The 20731-nt window shown below is 55.7% G+C and overlaps 1 protein-coding gene across 5 annotated transcripts in view; it reads right to left on the bottom strand.

Annotated features, from left to right (window-relative positions):
• Window positions 1-829: 829 nt before the first annotated feature.
• The window catches only part of EVC (EvC ciliary complex subunit 1), a 75967-nt gene continuing 56065 nt past the window's right edge, over window positions 830-20731 (bottom strand). For 4 of the 5 annotated variants that reach the window (XM_058723125.1, XM_058723123.1, XM_058723126.1 and 1 more), the window contains 9 exons: window positions 20030-20139; window positions 16365-16575; window positions 15232-15438; window positions 12458-12602; window positions 10313-10424; window positions 5434-5560; window positions 3818-3911; window positions 3038-3149; window positions 830-2498 (listed from right to left, as the gene is read on the bottom strand). In XM_058723125.1, coding sequence (XP_058579108.1) covers window positions 2414-2498; window positions 3038-3149; window positions 3818-3911; window positions 5434-5560; window positions 10313-10424; window positions 12458-12602; window positions 15232-15438; window positions 16365-16575; window positions 20030-20139 — 1203 coding nt within the window. In that variant the 3' untranslated portion in view covers window positions 830-2413. The remainder of the gene's footprint in view (window positions 2499-3037; window positions 3150-3817; window positions 3912-5433; window positions 5561-10312; window positions 10425-12457; window positions 12603-15231; window positions 15439-16364; window positions 16576-20029; window positions 20140-20731) is intronic. The other variant, XM_058723124.1, reaches the window with a different exon arrangement.

Genomic DNA, 20731 nt, shown 5'->3' with positions numbered 1-20731 from the left:
GCAAAGAATACCGCGGAAGCTCGTGAGTCAGATGTGCGTTTTTGGAACGTGTAGACCAGGAGGCTGGGGCAGGGCAGTTAGGAGTCATCTGTGGCAGCGTCTAGGTCAGCAGCCAAGGTAAGGACAGGACAGACACCAGGCTGGCCAGAGAGGTGCTCGGAGCGTGTACAGCCTTTCTCCTCGCAGCCGAGCTCAGACCAGAGGGTGGGTGTGTGTAAAAGAAGGCATCTAGAGTCTTCTCATTGGATCGTCACTCGTCGTCCCCACCAGCGCCACCTCCTATCTCTGTAACAACCCACAGCCCATAATGCACGTGGGGACGGGAACCCAGTGGAGGAGGGGGGTCGCGGTGTGTCCTCGGTCTCCCCTGCATGGAGCGTGTGCTGTGTTTGCACAGCCCGGCCCCGGGCGTCCCCAGGGCTAGAGCTGGCAGAATCGGTCTGCGATGGGATGAAAACAGAGAGTCCACAGCCTTTCCGGAATCACGGGCCCCTAACTGCGCCAAGCACAGTAGTGGGGCAGCAGGGCCGAGGAAGAGCCCAGAAGCACTGGCATGTGATACAGTCCCTTGGGCCGAGGAGGCTACGCTCGTGAAGCAGAATAACTTTCACGCAAGGTCTGCGGAAGCTGAGATGGCCTTCGACCTTTCAGAGATCCCGGTGCTGCTGGGGGGGGGGGGGGGTCCGGATTTACCAAAATCAAGTTACCAAAGCAGACACTCCCAACTCCAGAATGCCTCTGTGCAGAGGGCCCACATGACAAAAGTGGTTTCTATGTAAACCGGGTTCTCAAAACGCGGCAAGAAGGAAACCACCGCCTGTTACGGGACTCAGCAGAATAATGAAATGCTTTATTCAGCCACAAGAGGGAGCTGGCGGTTAACTCTGGAAATCCCGCCTGCTGACCAGTCGCTCTGATGGGGAACATCCTTAACCAACCAGGGAACTGCCGTGGGAGACTTCTTCTGTCTCAGAGCTACTCCTTCCTAACAGAGTCTAATTTAGATTTTAAGAAATAAAAATTCAGCCCACAAACGGTTCAGAAATCTCCCGAAGCCCACTACATTCTGGGCTCACCAGGTATTGGCACACTTTGACTCAGGGGACATGGGGCCACGTCTGAACACATGTCTGGTTGTCACAACTGGGGAGGGTTCCTGGCATCTGGTCAGTGGAGGCCAGGGATGTCCCTAAACATCCCGCAAGGCACAGGACGGCCCCCACCCCCAAACAGAGGATTAGCTCACCCAAAATGTCCACAGTGCCGGGTTTGAGAATCCCTGATTTCAATGAGAAGAGTAATTTTCATTCCCAGTGGGAAAGACCTCTCCCGGCAGTGCTTTAAGTGTGGCCAGTCTGGAAGCTCTTGGATACTGTCCCTGCCCACTGGGAGCAGCAGTGCCCCTGGGGAACACGTCTCCTGAGGGAGAATTGCCATCTGGCAGAACGGCTTGTCCCCTCCCAGGGGAAGTCTGAGGGCTGAGTGGGGCCGCCCACAGAAGACACTGCTGTAGGTGTCATTAGGTACCAGTCAGGCCTCAGGTCCCCAGGGTGGGTGACGTAGGCCTGCAGGTCAGGGATTCCGTGGTCTGTGTCAGGGTCCTGGGGCCCTGAGACAACCTCCAAGGTGACCAGGCACTAGCTGCTGGTTCAGCCAAACATGGGGATCAGTCCAGATGAGAACCCTGCGGCCAGATGCATGGGACACGGTGCGTGGGACACGTCTCATGGGACAGGAGAACAAGGATGACACAATTGGAGAAAAAGACGCGCCTGGGTGGCTCAGCTGGGTACGTGTCCGACTTCAGCTCAGGTCATGATCTCGTGGTTCGTGGGTTCCAGCCCCGTGTCGGGCTCTCTGCTGACAGCCCGGAGCCTGGAGCCTGCTTCGGATTCTGTGTCTCCCTCTCTCTCTGCCTCTCCCCTGCTCACGCTCTGTCTCTGTCTCTCTCAAAAGTGAATAAACATTAAAAATAGTTTTTAGAAAGAGATGGAGAAAAGGCTTCAGGCCAGGAAACGCCAGCCCCGCCCGGAGACCCCCGCATTCCCAGCAGAACTCCATGGAGAGTCTGGGGAGCAGGGGGGCCCCGAGGCTGGAGGCAGCCTCACGCCGGGCAGGCAGGGTGGGGGTGGGGGTGGGGTTCAGAGACCCAGGGCCGAAGAGGTCCCTGAGGAAGGGAGCCACGTCTCCAAGCCAAAGAGAAAGAGAAAACTGCAGGCAGGGTTCGGACACGGGGTTTTCATTCCACAGGCGGCAGGGTCTGCCATGCTCACTCAGGCCTTCTAGGCACTTCTCCGCCTGTCCGTCTGTCCGTCCGGCCCCCCGGTGGCCCTCCCCGTCCCAGCCGGCTGGGGCGGGCAGGTGGCATTATTCCAGCTGGATCTTCCACATCGGCCCCCACCCAAACCGTAACCTACGGATGGCTTCTTTCCTTTAGCGGCTTCTTGGGGCTCTCGCCGTCGCTAGCTTCATTCTCCTGCTGGTTCAGCCTTTTGCTGCTTAAAACAAGGAAGCAATGCAGTGGTCACAGCGTGAGTCCAGATCTGTCCAGAGGCAAGAACTCATCCCATCTGATCAGACGAAAAGGCAGTGACAGGCCATCAAAACAGCCCCACCCCCTTTAACTGGGGTTGTCCAGAGACAAACACGGCCTCCGGTTTCCCTCTGTTGGGGGGGGGGGGGTGGTCACCTGAGGGCCACGGGGTAAAGGCAACCCCCCACTCAGATGGCTGGGCGCACCGGGACGCACTGACCCTACTGCAGACCCCAAAGTGTCTGCAGCCAGTGGGGGCCTGGCAAGGCGGGGACCGTTCAGGCCGGGTGCTGGCAGGACGCGGAGCTAGGTCATGGCCGACCCGGCCAAACTGGACACGAATAGTAGCAGTGACAGGGATATCAACAGCTCCCATCATCATCCATCATTTCTGGGACCCTGTGGCTAACACCTCTGAGAAAGGTGCCTGTTTTCCTGCCCGGACTGTAAGCGGTCAATACGCATCCACTGGCAATAAGCCGGGCCCCCCCCCCCCCCCGGTACCTGAGTGATCCCGAGGGGTGGCCCCCTGCTGCAGGGTCATCGTCGGTGGGGCCCCCCGGGTTCCCTTTCTCCCGGGGTGGGGGCTTCTTCCTCCTCGTCCTTACAGGCTTCTCTGCAGAAGACACATAAACCCAGACATTGGGTGACGTCAAGCACGTGACAGCTCCCCTCGGCCTCACCCCGACCCAGCCGGGCATCTGCTGAGGACGTCTGCGGCCAAGGAGACACTCTGTGCTTTCTGCGATTACACCCATTTAACTTGTAGGGAAACTGAGGCCCAGGGAGGTGACGTCCTTTCCCAAGCTCACACAGCCGTTACGTGACGGAGCTGGGATTCGAACACGGGGCTGCCAGGCTCCCGCTGGGTTTCTGCCACGCCCAGCTGACCCGAGCTTCCGAAGCAGAAGGACCCTGACAGAGCAGCGTTGTTTCAAGAGAGCCCTGTGTTCTCACACACCCCTCTGTCTCTATCCCGTCAGCCGGCTACACCACTGTGAGGTCACAGTAGTTGCCGCCGGCAGGGGGCCAAGGGCTAATCACCCCCGTCTGTAAGTCGGGGACACAGAGGCCCGGGTGGTGAGGTGCAGACCTCAGAATCCAAAGTACTGAACGCGGGAGAGCAAGGCGGCCCTGGGGCTAAGTGAGTCCGCTCGTTGATGGGCAAGGACACAAAAGCCCGGAGAGGGTAAGCACGGTGCCCGAGGCCACACAGATGGTTAGTGGCGGACACGGGACTGGAATCCATACTCCCGCTGCTGTGCACCGCCTTCCACGACTTACCTGACGAGCCACGCTTGCTTGAAAACAGTCTGCTTTCGGCGAGGGGCACCCGGGCCAATGCCGCCAGCTCTGAGACAAAGCTCTGCTCGGCCTCCTGGATGCAAGGACGGAGGGTCATCTGGGTCCCCCTCTGCCCCGTCCCGCCTCTGCACCACAGTGAGGCTGACGCCCTCTCCAGGGTGGCTGATGGCCCCGCATCCCTGGTGGCAGACGGGTCTCCAAGAAGAACCCAGAGACGGCAGGAGCAGGGCGGACGCGTGTGTGAGCACAGGAACCAGCACTTTCCGGCTCCTGCCAGGGAACTGTCCGTCCTCACTCACGCCAGCCAGGGAGCCCCATTTTACAGAGAAGCGTGCAGAGGTGAGGGCTCAGAGAGGGACACGGCACCTGCTTCCGCCCGACTTCAGAGTCTGAGCTCTTAGCTGCCGACGCTGTGGCTTAACCACCGACCTGGATTCCGTGACTTATTAACTGCGTGACACTAGACGGTGACTTCAGCTCTCAGAGCTGCAGTGTCCCCACCTGTACCTGGAGTACGACAGTGACCTTGTCCTCAGTTATGGGACGACGAGGTCAGATGGCGTGTGTAATGCTCTTGGTTCCGTGTCAGGACAGACGCTCAGGGAACGAGCATTAACCACCTTGGCTCTCACCTGTCGCTGCCACACCGGTGGGGACTACTCTGACCGGGCCAACACTCTGTTAAGTGCTTCCATTCTGGAATATCTGATTTTGTTTTTAAGGCACCCACTTTGCTTTAAAAAAAATTTTTTTTTAATGTTTCTTTATTTTTGAGAGAGACAGAGACAGAATGCGAGTGGGTTAGGGGCAGAGAGGAGGGAGACACAGAATCCGAAGCGGGCTCCAGGCTCCGAGCTGTCAGTACACAGCCCGATGCGGGGCTTGAACTCATGAACCATGAGATCATGACCTGAGCCGAAGCTGGACGCTCAACCGACTGAGCCACCCACGCGCCCCTATTTTAGTTTTTTTTAATGTTTATTTATTTTTGATAGAGACAGAGCGTGAGCAGGGGAGGAGCAGAGAGAGAGGGAGACACAGAATCCGAAGCAGGCTCCGGGCTCTGAGCTGTCGGCACAGAGCCCGACACGGGGCTCGAACCCACGAACCGTGAGGTCGTGACCTGAGCCGAAGTCGGACGCTCAACCGACTGAGCCACCCAGGCGCCCTGCCACTTTGTTTTCATAACCGCACCTTATGAGACTTCCCTGTGATAGCTACCCACTTCATTTCACAAGGGCCGAGCCGCCCGTGTGTCCCAGGGAGAGTGCAGGCCTCGGTCACCAGCCGCACTGCCTCCGTGACTCTGAGAGGCCCACGTGATGGTGAGCCACGTGCAGGGAAGAGCTCACTTCTCCTCTGGCTCAACAGCGGGGAGACGATCGGGGCGCAGGGCCTGGCCCCCCGAAGCTGCTCGGGAATCAGCACAGCGCTGCCCGCCCCCAAGGCTCACGGCCAAGCCGTCAGCCAGCGAGACTCAGCCAGGGCCAAGGTCTTTTTGCGGCGACCTGTGGTCACGAGAGTGGCCTTTTGCTGCTCCTGTTCCTCCCTAAACCCTGGCCCGCTCCGTGAAGGCGCTTTTCCGACACTCGTACCTGTAGCTGGGTCTCCAGCTGGGCTTCCAGATGATCCATAGCCCTTGCCTTCTGCTTCCAAGCATCCAGGCGGATCCGCTGGTGCGCGGTGAACTGGGCCAGAAACTCTTTCTGCCGTGCCGCCATCCTGGCAGAAGGAACGAAGGCCATCAGCGCCGCCCCAGCCGGCGGCGGGTTAATCAGAGACCCAGCACAGACGTGCCCCCGGAGGCTGCTGAGTCGTGGGAACTGGGGAGCGGAAGCCGTCCTTGGGCCCGTGGAGCCCAGAGAGAGGAATGGCCTTGGCCGGCAGGATTTACGGTGGCTGCACGGCCTGTGACAGCGGCCACAGCTGGAGTCCCTCCACCTGGGGCGGGGGGGGGGGGGGGGCTGACTCATCATAAACGTGAGTCACGCTCGCGACTCTGCAGAACCCCGCGTGTGCGTTTTTCGTTCGGTCCCGCTGGGTCCTCAGTGATACGAGCAGGACAAAGGGTAGAACGCTCAGGGCAGGAGCCACTCAGAGGGGGCGGGGGCATCCCTGGGGTCCCGCAGCTGCCCAGTGACTGGACGGCATGAAAATCATCTCAACCCAGGGGTGGGGGTGCATTCCCCTGAAAGGGCCAGAGACCCACCAGCTACCCATCCTTATGGAAAACGTGCAACGCGATGCTCATCTCCTAGCCTGCAGCATCCGAGCCACGTGCAGGGAAGAGCTCACTTCTCCTCTGGCTCAATGGCGGGGAGACGACTGGGGCCCCCCTGAAGACGGGGGCCCGTTACTCTGGGTGGCACAGCTCCGAGCGGGGGCGGCAGCAGGGTCCCTGACCGGGAGACGGCCCCCGCTTGCTTTCACCTTGCCTCCCCCCTACCCTGAATCCCCTCCTTCCTTGGCTGACCTTCCTCAGACCCTCAGCAAACAGGAACATCCCATCCCATCCACCTTGTTTTCCTAACGGCCCTTTGCCTCTTTCTTTCCAATCTTCTGTGAGTTCCTACAGCTGCAGAAGCCACGTTTAGTGTCAACAGGGAGCTGTTCACGGAGTTTACCGCAGGCACAGAATTGCACCTTGCTTTCGCTTCATGCTCCTCTGCCTGCCAGTCATAGCTTTCCCCTCTTCTTTGTAGTTGCCTGGCAAACTCCTATTCATTCTACAAGACCCCATCACTCATCCATCCATCCGTGTACAACTTCATGTATACATAAAAACATCCCTGGCCTGCCAGGTGCTGTCCTGTGTTTTGAAGATACAGGTGCGAACAAGAGACTCACAGTCCCTGACTTCACGAAGCTCCACTTTGAACTCGGGTAGAGGATAGATGCGGAACAAATAATTGATACAGATGAGGTCAGTGCTCTACAGTACAGCCTCCCCCACACCCTCGAGGAGGCTGCATTGGTTTCCTGGAGCTGCTCTAACAAAGGACCACAGGCTGAGGCGGGGGAGGGGGTGCTTAAGACAACAGAAATCTATTCTCTCACGGCTCTGGAGGCCAGAAGGCTTCGATCAAGGGGTCAGCGGGGTTTCTTTCCCTCCAAAGGTTCTAGAGGAGAGCCCACTCCCTGCCTGCCCCAGCTCCGGGCGGCTCCCGGTGATCCCTGGCATACGTCCGCACCGTTCCCATTCCTGCTCCTGTCTTCACATGGGCTTCTCTGTGTGTGACCAAATCTCCCTCCACCCCACCTGCCCTTGGATTTGGGGGCCCGCTGGAATAATCCAGCATGATCTCTTCTCAAGATCTTTCACTTAATGATGTCTGCAAAGATCTTTCCTCTACATAGGTCACGCGCACGGGCTCCAGGGATTAGGACATGCATACACAGGTCACACGCACAGGCTTCAGGGATTAGGACACGCACACACAGGTCACACGCACAGGCTCCAGGGATGAGGACATGCACAAATCTCCTAGGGGCCCCCATTCAGCAGCCAGGCGGCTTCTTGCTGTGAGCAGCCTGTCCTGTACCCGTTCTGCCAACAGTCCTGGTCACTCTCGGCTGCCACCCTGACTTCCTGCCCGCTCCCCACCATGGACTTGGCTAATGGGCCTGCCAGGCAGTGAGAACGCTATCCGGGGGTGGGGTCGGAGTGGGGCTTCCCCCCGCACAGCCCGGAGATCCACGAAAGGGTCCAGGGGAGACTGAGACACAGCCGCCTGTGTTTACGCGATGCCCTGGCTACACGTAGACACAGGACAAGACGGGAGGCCAGAGGCCACAGCTCTAAGCCGGGAGGGGCGGTACAAGGACATGGGACTAGAGAGCGGCCGAGAGGCAGACAATCCTGCCTGCGGAGGGACAGCCATGTGGTGCTCTGGCCCGAGCATGACCCCCTTCGGCACTGCTGATCCTCTGGCACCTTCCGGAAGGAGAGGATGCCCTACTGTAGGATCTGAGTCACCTGGACGGGTCATAAACCCTTTCCTTTTGGACTCCTATTTGGTTATGGAAGTGGGTGTTTAAAAAAGCATCCCTCCTGAAAGAGTCCCGACTGCACAACTGTTTCAAGCCGCACTGCGCACCGTGCAGAAGGCACAGCAGTGACAACTGTGCTGGTGGTGAAGGACATCAGGCGTGGGGCGCTGGCCGCGAGCCGGCCCTGCTGTGGGCGCCGCAGTCTCTGTGGGTCCTGACGGTAACGCCCTGTGAGCCAGGAGCTACCGTCACCCCACTTCACAGGTGGGGAGCCTGAGGCTCGGGGCGTGAAGGGACCTAGCCCGCGTGTGGCCAGTCCACCGCCGTGTCACCTGGCACCCCTCAGCCGGGCTCTCCCACGATCCCACTGCTCCCCGGGGATGCAGCGTGGAGTACGCCCTCGGACCGAGAATTGCTTCACGCGCTTAGTCTCGTAACGTTCTTTTAAATCAACGATCCCTTCTCGCTACACGGCTCTGTCCCCAGGAGCCCTGGCGGACCTTCACCAGAAACTGCGAGCGGACGGGCACGGAGGAAAGGGCACCAACAGCCACGTATGAGCCTCTAAGTCACAGCGAGAGTCGGTCACGCACCCGCACCCCCACGGGGCTTTGCTTCCATCTCCCGTAAACCTGGCGGGGAGGTCGGACTGGGGGCGGCTGAGGCCCCTCCTCTTGGGTCACTGGGGTCCAGGTGAAGCCCCTGGGCTCCATCCATCAGAATCCCTGGAGAGGAGGAGTGGGGTAACAGCTCAGATTCCTGGGTCCCCCCGCAAAGCCCCCGAGTCTGAGTGTCCAGGTGGGGGGCCTGGCATCTGCATGCTCGGGAGGAGAACCAAGTGAGATGATGCCCCCCCACGTCTGAGAGCTGCTGGGCCCGAGTCAGGTGGATATCCGACCATCAGGGCCAGGTGGCACCTAGGCGCGGGATGGCGGGACGTTTCCTGACCACTGCCAACGGCCGTCGGAGGATTTATGGACAGCGTGTGCGGGACTTAGTCCGATCCAGGGGACCCTGTGGTTTTTGTTTCCAGCCATCCGATGAGGGGCTGGAATCTACTCTGAGGCCGCGCATGGAGCCCACGCCTCCATCCTGCAGGGCCGTGGCTGTCTGCTGCTTCCAGCCACCGGGACGCCTCTGCCTAGACAAGGGACCATCACCTGTCGTCCTTCAGCGCCCCTCCCCTCCCCCACGAGAGCGCCCGCACAGATTTATTGCTGTTCCCCTGTCCGTCTCTCCCTCCAGGCTGTGAGCTCTGGGGTGATAGGCATTGTCCCCAGTGGCTAGCTCAGGGCCCAGCAAACAGTCGGTGCTTACAGGGGCATGCTGGGTGGCTGTCCACACTTGGGTGGACAGTTTCCACACAGGCCAGTGGCTTCTTCCGCCAAACACCTGTGTCTGTGTCTGTGTCTCAGTGCCTTCTCTGGCCACGGGGGCGTGTCTGGCCAGCTCAGGGGCCGGAAGTGCTGGTGACATAACACCCCCAGGGCAGACCCTCAACCCGTGCGGAACAGGGCTTGGCAGACAAATCCCCTATCTTTCGCACCCCTTGTTGACATAATTGGAAGTTGAATTTTATACAGTCTCCCAGAAGGTCCAGAGCGGGATTGGGCCTCAGTTGCCGTGGACAGGCTGCACGACCACAGGGTTGGTTTGCTTCTTCTCCATTGCGGTAGGCCACACGGTGCCCCCACAGGTGGCCTTGCCCTAATCCCTGGACCTGTGAAGACGTTACGGTACGTGGTAGCCGGGTCTCTGCAGGCTGGGTTAGGGTTATCGACTTTAGGATTCGGAGATTCTCCTGGACTATCCACGTGGGTCTCAATCACCACAACGCTTACAAGCAGAGAAGTTTCTCCAAATGGAGTCAGATGAGGCAGAAGAGGAAGGCAGAGGACTTCAAGCATCGAGACGCAGGGACCACGAGTGACGACCAAAGAGAGGCCACTAGAGGCCGGGTGGCCCCCAGCCGACAGCCACAAAGCAAGGGGACCTCAGTTCTACAGGGACCCGCGTTGTGCCGGCGACCTGGGCAAACCTGGGAAGATTCTCCCCAGAGCCTCGTCAAGAGCCCACCGGGCCGACACCTCGAGCTGGGCCGTGGGAGACCCACAAAACCAGCACCCGCCGCGGGGACCTCAGGTCCGCAGAAGCGTGGGCCGCGTAGCTGGCTGTTGTCAAGCCAGCAGCGGGAACCAGCTGGGGGCCTCACCTCCCTGCTCCCTCACGGTGCTTTCTGGGGTCACTTCCAGGGTGAACAGCCTGCTACCAGCCCCCGTGCACGGGGGGATCCCACCCCACCCGGACTCGCTCGTTCCCGTGTGCCAGGCCCCGTCCTGGGGGCCGCGTGTCGAGCAGGGAGCCCGACCGAGGCACGGGGGCCTCCACTCTGGCAGCCACGTGCACGCACCATCGGACGCTGACTGCACGGAGCAGACTCTTGGCAGGGGAGGAGGGCGCACAGGACAGAGGGGGCGAGCTCACCTCTGGTGGACGGCCTTGCAGGCTCCGCCAGATCCAATCACCGCCTTGCTCCCCGGCGAAGGGTCTCCGAATCCCTGCTTTGTCCGCAGCTTGTAATTCTCCGTTCTCTCACCTAGACCATTTAGCACACAAGGTCAAGGGGCATGCTTGGGGCTGGCCTCTGAGCCAGGTCGGGGGTGGGGCCGGGCACAGAGATCGGCAGGAGACGCGCTCTCAAATCGTGGGCCACTTACGCAGCACCTGCGCTGCCCCTGGGAAAGGCTCCGCGTGCGTGAGAAAGCGAGGCTTCCGTCAAGGACCCTGCGCCCCCGGAGGAAGGTGACCCCTGCTCTCCCTACAACTGCTCAGACCCCACTTTCTTGAGAGTGCCAGGAGCAAAGGTGTAGAAGAAGAAAGATTCCACTGCAGAGAGGCCACCACGGGTGAAAATTCAGAGCAGAAAGAACAAAGCGTTCGACAGGCGGTGCTGTGGGTGTGCAGCCAGCCGCTCCCATGTGGGTGCTTTCCGGGCGAAGTCCGGTTGGGCCGGAGCTTTCTAGAACACACAGGTTTAACCTGGATGGTCTCTAACCGGGGTGATCTCTGGGGATGTGGCATTCTAGGACTCCTAAAAGAAAAAAAAGAAGGAGCACTGAACGAAGCAGCAGAAGGAGCTTATGTGGTCAGCTAAATTGTATCATTTCAATGTATTTCCTGGGAAATCCTCGCATGAGAGCCGGGGTGTCAGGGAAACAGGAAATCTGAGCTGAGAGGATGCATCGAGGGTGAGCCCAACCCTAGCCTCACAGATGGGGAAACCGAGGCCTAGAGAGGGAAGGGAAGGCCCCGGCTCCCGAACACCCTGTGGTGACCATCTGTCTGTCTCCTGCTGACAGAGACCATCTGGAGTCATTGGGCAGATTTCCAGGCAGGTGTCCAGATTTTACTTTGAGTCTGGGATTCAAAGTCCCCAGGACAGGGGAAGAAAAGGCACCTGCTGTGCTTACTGAGGGGACTGATATCCCCAGAAGACTGCGCCCAGGACCTGCTGCCCATCGTTGGTCGAGGAATCGGTTCCAGCTCTGGGAAATCCAGGCAAAACCCATCTGAGAACATGGGGTTCTACGCTGTTCTGAAGTCCCGGATGCAGGGAGGGACGTTACAAGCAGAGGCCTCGAGGAAACTGGCTTGTGTCTATTCTTATACACGTATTGTTGCTGGCTTTGTGGATGTTGTCCATTCTGTCACCCGGGTGGCCTCTTGTGAGGACACATGGGGGAAACTCTCTGGGTCTTAGGAACATCAGGGCCACTGATCTGTTCTCACTCGCTGTCACTGCACAGCTGTAACTGATGAAGTTCCCATCCCTTTGGCCACTAGGAAGCCCAGAGTCAAAACCGTGTCACCATTAGGTAGAGATCTGATGGCTTATGTCCCAGATCATGACCTCACCTGAACCCCATCTGACTGTCCTATCCTTGTCCTGATTCATCTACTTTTTTTAAAAAAAAATTGTTTTAACGTTTTTTATTTATTTTTGAGAGAGAGAGAGACAGAGCACGAGCAGGGGAGGGGCAGAGAGAGAGGGAGACACAGGATCCGAAGCGGGCCCCGGGCTCCGAGCTGTCGGCCCAGAGCCCGACGCGGGGCTCGAACTCACGCGAGATCACGCGAGATCGTGACGTGAGCCGCAGTCGGCAGCTTAACCGACTGCGCCACCCAGGCGCCCCTTAAGTTTTTTTTTTTAAATGTTTATTTATTTTTGAGGCAGAGAGAGACAGAGCATGAATCGGGGAGGGGCAGAGAGAGAGGGAGACACGGAATGGGAAGCAGGCTCCAGGCTTCGAGCCGTCGGCACAGAGCCCGACGCGGGGCTCGAACTCACGCGAGATCACGCGAGATCATGACCCGAGTCAAAGCTGGACGCTTCACCGACTGAGCCCCCCAGGTGCCCCCTGATTCATCTACTTTTTAAAAATCCTCTTATACCGTGTGGTCCCCTAGGTGGCTTTTTAAAAGCCTATTTTAGGGGGAGGGAGCAGGCAATCAATCAATCAACCAAACCGCCCCAGTAACGTTCGGAAGGTCTGACGTGCCATTGAGTCCCAAAGCAGGAGCGCGTCTGGCCTGCTGTGTGCGGGGCTTCCCTGGGGAGGGGGCCGTTACCCTGCAGGGTCTTCAGGTGCTGCAGCCTTCTCTCCTCGTGGTCCTGCATGACCCTCCTGATGTGCTGGTAATATGCCCGCACGAGCCGGCCGACGCCAGCACTGGTCACGTAGACGCTCTCCACGGCCGCCTCCGTCAGCCCTCTCTGCGGCAGGAGGGGGAAGACACAGCAAAGTCACGCGCGGTCCCCCACCCGCGTCCTGGCTCTTGGCTTCTACCACGCCCGACCTTGACTGGTGGGGCAGAGGGCAGAGCATGGGTGGGTGGGTGGCTTAAGCCTGTCTCGGTGATCTTATGTCCTTGGTCAGGGGTGCTCTGGGGACGGCCGTATGACCGGTTCTGGCCAGCGAGACCCAGTGTTAGGGAAAATCTGTCGGGGGGGCGGGGGGGGGGGGGCACCTGGTGGCTCAGTCGGCTGAGCGTCTGACTTCAGCTCCGGTCATGATTCCAGCCCCGTGTCGGGCTCTGTGCTGACAGCTCGGAGCCTGGAGCCCGCTTCGGATCCTGTGTGTGTCTCCCTCTCTCTCACTCCCCCACTCACTCTCTCTCTCTCTCTCTCTCCAAAATAAAATAAAAACATTAAAAAAAAAAATCTGTTGGGAGACCTTCCCTTTACAAACATTAAGGCAAAGCTTAGGATATGGGTGAAAGATTTTGCTGTCTTCTTTTTCCTGCCTGGAATGCAGATCTGACGTCTGGAAAGGCAGTGGCCATTTTGAGACTACGAGGGAGCGAACTGATGTCAAGAATGGTGGATCAGGAAGAAAGAGCCCGGTCCTTGCTCGCAGCCTCTGTGCCAGCCTGGAACCACCTACTTGCACATTTCTTGTTATGTGGGCTGAACAACGTCTATTTTTTTGCCATTTGAGTATGTCTTTTTGTTACCTGCAGAAACAGGCAATCTTAAGCGATACACCTTCAGACCCAAAGCGGAGGCTGAGATGCCCCACCATCAGGCACGTGCTGGCCGTGCCCTGGCCAAGTCACCGCCCTTCACTTCCCAAGATGATGGGCAAAAGGTCAGAGAAGTCAGACGCCAGAGGCCCCCGTCTCAACAAACATCTATCAGATGGTTCCAGGCTTTGAGCAAGAAAAAATACCCACTTATTGCTGAGCGGTTACTGCTGCGCGGTTGGTTACGTTACGTTCCTGGAGCCGCGCTATGTCATGGCGCCGTGGGAGACGTGCAGGGGTGCGTGGAGGCGGGGAGGCGGAGCGGGTGGCGGAGCTGGTCTGAGCCGCCTGGAGCTCCCACGACCCCGCTCATCGCTCACAGAGCCGGTGCCCTCTTCCCCTCCCCTCTGCTGACCTCAGCACCCTCACGGAGGGGTTCCGACTCCATGCCTCCAAGGCCCCCGGCCCTGGCCTCGAACTTTCTGCAGGAACTGCCTCCGATGGCTGCGCCCTTCCTTTCGCTTTCATTTAGCTCACGGAGCCGGAGCCCGGAGACAGGAAGCCCCTCTTCTCCACCTCCCTCCCAAGTCAGCCGAGCCACCGAGCCACCGGCATCATCAGGCCTCTGTCCCCCTGTCTTCCTGCCACAGGGGGGCGCTGTTCACTCCCCTCTGTGTCCGGCCGATGCAGGTCTCACGGAGAGCGCTTGCCTGCCTGGATCGCCAGCCCAGCACCTGTCACGGGGCTTGGCACCAAGAAGCCCCACGACTGGGACATTCTTCCAGAAACTGAACACCTGTTCTTTCTCGTAGCGGTGTGTGTGGGGAGCACTCCTCCCCTATCCTGACTCAGGCTCCCTTTGGGAAGGGACCATGTTCACGTTTCACTGCAATTTCATGCCGCGACCATCTATCGGGGAGGAGCTGTAGACTTTTACGGAAAGGAGGTGACCCTTCCCAACATGGCAAACCGGGCCCGGCCCTGATGTCTGGATGGCGGGCAGCAGACATGAGCTATGTGGAACGAGGGGGGTGTCTCAGCAACGTGGGTCCCCTCTCTTTGCTGTGCATATAAGTACGGTGTCTGTAGCAAGCGGAGGTTTCTTGCCTTTCCTTATGGTCTGAGCCCGGGAGGCGGCCCCGGGGGAGGCAGAGTGTGTCCACGCTGTGCGGGGAAGACTGGGGTCCAGTCCCACTCGGCCACTTCCAAAGCCTGGGAGTCTTTAACCATGTCCTTTGCCCGTGATAAACCTCAGTTTTCCCATCTGAACAAAGGGAAGGAAAGGATCCTTTCTGGGCAAGGTTGTGGGCAGAGCCTGCTGAGACACGGCCGGCGAGGCACTCAGGTAGGCTTACGAGCACACCGCTGTCATCTTTCTCCCTAGGGCTCATGGTTGGGGTCGGTTCAAGCAGGACACCCCCGCCCACCCAAGCCGAGCTGGTTTTAGCTGCACTCAGCTGTCAGGGTCAACTCTGCAAGGCCTCGTGTCCACCGAGGCAGCCAGAGGCAGGAGAGGCTCACGCCTGTCTCTCTGTGGCAGAGGCTGTCTCCGGATCCTGTGTCCGCCACTGACCGGCCGGGCGGCTCTGGCTGAGCCCACGTCCCTCTCAGAGCTACTGGAAGGGCCGGGCCAGTGCTCAGAATAACGTTACAGGCGGGAAACCCCGCCGTCCTGTGGGGGAGGCGATTCCCGCTCGTGGAGGAGGAAGAGGGGGCTCGGAGAAGCCAGGTGATTTCTGCCAGGCCCGAGGCTGCTGGACAGGGCACCGCGGGGCCGGTGTCCCAGGCTGCTGCCCCGTCCACACCCTTCCCCCTGCCTGCCCAGCCCACCCCAGTCCCTCTTGCCTCCCGGGGCCCCGGGGCCGGGGGTTGGCTCGCACCTTGAGGTCGTCCCAGTCTTTGGCCCGGCTCTTGGTGGCCGCATTCCGCGCGTGGGCCAACAGGGCCTGCCCGATGGCTCTCTCCGTGTGCTCCTGCAGGAGCCGCCCCACCTCCTGGGCCTCGGCCAGGAGCTGCTGCTGGAGCTGCAGCCACATCTGCTGTGCCTCGTCCTCCAGCCTGCTGGCCTCCTCCACGACTCGCGCCTCCTGGAAGGGACGGGAGAGGGAGGAGCCCACGCTGCACAGAAGCCGCGGCCAGGGCCAGGACTGGGATGTGGGCCCCAGGAGGGGTGGGGGAGGGACTGAGAAGGGGCAGAAAGTGGGGACCTCTGGGCTCGCAAAGCCAACGATGGGTGAGCCGGGGCGTCTGTTCAAGAATCCCCCAAGCATTTATTGAGCACCAACGGTGTGCCCAGTGCCCCCTTGTGGCCCCTCACACGTACAAGAACTTCCTCATTCTTCCAAAATCCTGTGAGGCCTGAACGCTAGGAGCGACGGGGACACAGAGGCTCAGAGACACTAAGTAACTTTGTAAAAGTCACACAGCAGACCTACGTTCTGAAGCTAGACCTGAGTCTGAGCACAGTCCGGGACATCATGGAAGCCAGGGCAGGGTCCTGGGACTGCCCTTCGTTATGGGAATCGGAATTAGAGAAGGAGGGGAGGGGAGTCAGAAGGAGGAGGGCCAGTCCTGCCTGCTTCCCGCTGCACGCTCCTGGGGAGAGTGAAAGTCACTGTGAGCTCGTCCCCCACTAGTGGTCAAAACGCCAGCTGCTCCAATAGCTCGGTGACTCCATGAGCCCTGCAGTCAGCCTGCCTGGGTTGAGATCCCAGCCTGGCAATTTCCAAATCCTTTCTTCCCATTTGTTGAAACGGAGAAGCCCCTTTCTCCCAGCACCCTGATGGCGACCGTACGTGTCTGTTTTGTGATTCCACCTGCATATTTAGCACAATTCTCGATACGGCATGCACTAAAGCCCTCGGGCACACGGGGCGCCCCCACGGGAGGCTGCCATCATCCCACCCCCCCTGCGATAATAGGCGCGGCGGGATGTGGGCTCCGGCAAACACGGCCGAACCCGGACCCGGCACGGCCTGGCTGGGACGGGTAGGGCCCGACATGCCGATCTCACCAAGGCTCTGAGCAGCTGCCACTGATGCTCGTCCAGACACTGGGAGGAGCCCTGCTCAAGGGCGTGCTGCTCACGCAGTTCCTGGAGAAGACTCTTCTTCCCGGCAAGTCTCATGTGGGTCAGGGTGGTGATGGCGCTGCCCCGGAGGGCCAGCCTCCGCAGGGCTGAGCACAGCAGCAGGTCGTGTCCCTGTAGGATGTACCACGTGGACCTTTGAGGAAAGCAGGCAGGGGGCCGGGAGTCAGTGCTGTTGGCTTCACTGAGGGTGACGGTTAACTTTGCCAGCTGGAATGTTCACAAGGCGCCTGGACATCTAACCAAACATTATTCTGGGTGTTTCTGGATAAGATGAACATTTGGATCAGTGGGCTGTGTAAAGCAGACCACCCTTTCTGATGTGGGTGGGCCTCATCCAATCAGTGGAAATCCTGAAGATCAGAAAAGGCTGACCCTTCTATGGGTTGCATTGGCCTAGAACATGGGTTTGGTTTTTTTTTTTTTCCCTGCCTTTGGACTTGAACTGAGATACCAGCTCTTCTGGGGTGTCAAGACTTCAGACTCAGGAGTGAAAATATACCATGGTCTCTCCTGGGTCTGCAGCTTGCCAACTGCAGATCTTGGGACCTCTTGGTCTACATATATTTCTCCGGTTGGTTCTGTGTCTCTGGACGACCCTAATACGTTGAACTACCAAGAAATGCCTCAAGTAATCACGCTCCACAGGGAGCCCCTCCAGAAGGAGGGAGGTTGGAATTATCCGATCTCATGTTGCCTATTCTCCATTTGACATGGGTATTCTCACCTATATTCAGTCATTTGTTCTTTGATTCGTGTTTTCAACTTTATCACATCCTGCCCCAAGTTTCTGATGCATTTATGCAGCTTTCTTCAGTACACATCCACATGAATTTCTTATATTAATTTTCCAAACCAACACATCCCAAACTGAAATTGTGGGCTGTTTCTGAGTTCCCATCTCAATGACTCAAGTGAAAAATGATGGTCTAGCAGACAGGCCCAGCGTTTGGTATTTTCTGACAGCCTGAAAAGCTGAACAGAGTGGGGGCAGTCAGCCTACCAAGGAGGAGAGACCAGGCAAACACTCCAGGCTTTTCAGCTGGGGGCTCTTGTCCTAAGAGTAAGGAATCATCCCTCACAGAGGCTTAATTTTGAATCCACTAAATTCAAAACTGGGGTAGCAGACCTGCCACTATGGGAAATCCCTGCTAGAAGTAAGATAAATCCTCTCTGGAGGAAGATCCCATCATTCAAAATCTTAAATTATCTCTTAAGTTATCAAAATTATCTTAAATTGTCAAAATGTTAAACTTTGAGCAACAGCGTCTAGCATTCGATGAAAATAATCAGACTTGCAAACAGATACGAACTGACCAAAAATAAAGAGAAAAAACAGACAATAGAAACATACCCAAAAGATACTGGCTGTTGGGCTAATCAGACAAAACCTTCACAACAATTATGATGAATATGTCTAATAAATTAAATAAGTGAAGAGTTTCAAGAAACAAGTGAAAGCTGTGAAAAGAATCCAATGGAAATTCGAGAACTGAAAAACAGTAGATGGACTTAACAGCAGATAAGACATTGTTCGAGAGAGCGTGGATGGGATGCTAGCTCAAAATAAGTGTCTAGAACTGAACCACAGAGAACAAAAGAATGAAAAATAAAGGACAGTATGTAAGATGTATGTGAGATAAGGCAAAAAGTTCTAATAAAATGTAGAAGCGGAGCCCCAGAAAAGTAGGGAAAGAACAGGCAAAAGGAATATTTAAAGATATGATGGCTGAGAAACTGATGGGTATAAAACTGAAATGGCTATAAAACTGATGAAAGACTGCAAATCAGAGAAGGCTTAAGAAGCACTATAGATTATTACACAAACAAGAAATGCCCACGAAAACCACACGCATGGTTAGATATATCATAATACACCAATGAAAACCAAAGAACAAAAGGACATCTTAAAAGCAGCCAGAAATTATTGAAATCAGAAGACAAAAGATTATCCTTAAAAGTATTTAGAAAAAGAAAAACCAAATTAGGATTCTATACCCACTGAAAACATTCCTCAAAAAGGAAGATGAGATAGACCTTTTCAGACAAGCAAAACCTAAGAGAATCTGTCACCAGCAGATCTGAAATAAAGACACAGGAAACAATCAAGAGCAACTGAAACGGTAAATATGTGAGCAAATCTAAAGAAATACTGACTGTTGGGGTGCCTGGGTTGCTCAGTTGGTTGGGTGACCAAGTCTGGCTCAGGTCATGATCTCGCAGTTTGTGAGTTCAAGCCCCACGTCAGGCTCTGTGCTGATAGCTCGGAGCCTGGAGCCTGCTTCGGATTCTGTGTCTCCCTCTCTCTCTGCCCCTCCCCTGCTCATGCTCTGTCTCTCTCTGTCTCAAAAATAAATAAATCATTAAAAAAAAAAGAAATACTGACTGCATAAAACAATAATTATAATATCTCACAGGCTTGAAAATAGATAGAGAAGTAAAATACCCACTAAGAAAAGCATAATCTATGAGGGAGGAATAAATGGAATTAAGGTGTTCTAAGGTGTCACACTGCCCAGAAGAAGGAATACATTAATGTACATCAGATTTTGGCACAGCAAAAATTTAAAAATGTTTAACCATTAAAAGCACAGTAAAAGAATACATAACTAACATGCCAAAAGAGAGATAAATTAAAATGATTAATAATAACAATAACAATAATAATAACACCTAATCCAAAGGAAGGCAAGAAAGGAGAGAGAAAGGAACATAGAGCAGGGAGAACAAACAAAATAAATAGTAAGGTGACAGATTAAAAATCCAAATATATCAGCATTAAGATTTACATTAAATATAAATGGACCAAATATTAGTACACTTAAAAGACACAGGTTTTCAGGCTAGGCAAATCTTGCAGTTGCTCCCTATTATCTTAGCAGGGCTCACAGAATTTTCCTGTGTGTTGTCATCTCCTTCCCCTGTATTATCCCATAAGATAGTTATCCCCCTACTTCTTGATGTATACACAAACTAGTTTCCTGGAAAAGGCTGGCAACTAGTAAGAATAGTTTTAACAGAATAATTATTCTCATAGAAAACAAGGAAAAATATTTTAGAGTAAGATGAAAATATGGTATTACACTAATAGCTACAGAAAAAACAGACTAGGATATACATTAATAAATTGAGAGTGATGGAAACTGGGCACAAAGAGTTTTGTTTTTTTTTTTAAGTGATGGAAACGTTCTAAATTTTGATCATGGTCATAGGTGCAGAACTCTTGTCAATTTACCAAAAATCACTGAATTGTACACTTAAAATAATGTATGTGAATTATACCTCCAAAAAAAGTGTTTAAAAAGTTCCTATCAAAGACAGCTCTACAAAGCAGGTGTGATTAGCCCATTTTATAGGTGAGGAAATTGAGGGCAAGAAACGGTAAGTCATTTGCCCAGAACATTTCTGACTCCACGCCTTTATCCGTGGCACCCTATCACTCTCTTCCACGTTTACATTTACAGTTCGGCTGGTGTCCAGACCACACAGTAAGAATGGCAGGGGACGGTTAACTTGTCCCCTTTGCAGATGAGAACACTGAAGCTAGCATGGATCACACAGGCCCCCACCCTGCAGAAAGCTGTACTCACTCTTCACTGAGGCCACCAAATCGGCCCAAGACTTGGTGGACGATGCTCTCGTGGCCATCTCGCAGGTGCGTCTGCAGCACGGTGGACAGGGTCCACTCCTCCATCCACACCTAGGCCCGGCACAGAGGAACAGGGGTCAACTCACGGTCACTTCACCCATCACTGCTTTGTTGGAACATGCCTTTTGTTTCTTGTCTCAAAGGTCCTTTTCTCCCCTGATTTCATTAAATATTCCCCTCACCGTTCCTTCTAGAGATTTTTAAAGTTTCTTATTTGCATTTAAATCTTAAAGCTAATTTAACATTCATTTCCTGCGGTTTGAAGAAGGGATCCAATTTTTTTTTTCCTGCATAAATGGATACTAATTGTGCCAGCACCATTTATTACCTAATTTGTCTTTTTATGACTGGTCTGTCGTGCCACCTCGTCTTACATAGTTTCCATACACACACAAATGTCATTCTAGGCTCTCTGTTTTGTTATGAGTCTCTTTATTTCTGCAACAGTACCACACTGCTTTTTTTTTGTTTGTTTGTTAAATGTTTTTTTTGAACGTTTATTTATTTTTGAGACCAAGAGAGACAGAGCATGAGCAGGGGAGGGGCAGAGAGAGAGGGGGACACAGAATCCGAAGCGGGCTCCAGGCTCTGAGCTGTCGGCACAGAGCCCGATGTGGGGCTCGAACTCACGGACCGTGAGATC

This window comes from Neofelis nebulosa, chromosome 3 (assembly GCF_028018385.1).
Source record: "Neofelis nebulosa isolate mNeoNeb1 chromosome 3, mNeoNeb1.pri, whole genome shotgun sequence".
Taxonomy (NCBI): Eukaryota; Metazoa; Chordata; class Mammalia; order Carnivora; family Felidae; genus Neofelis; species Neofelis nebulosa.
This window is presented reverse-complemented; position numbering and strand designations above follow the sequence as displayed.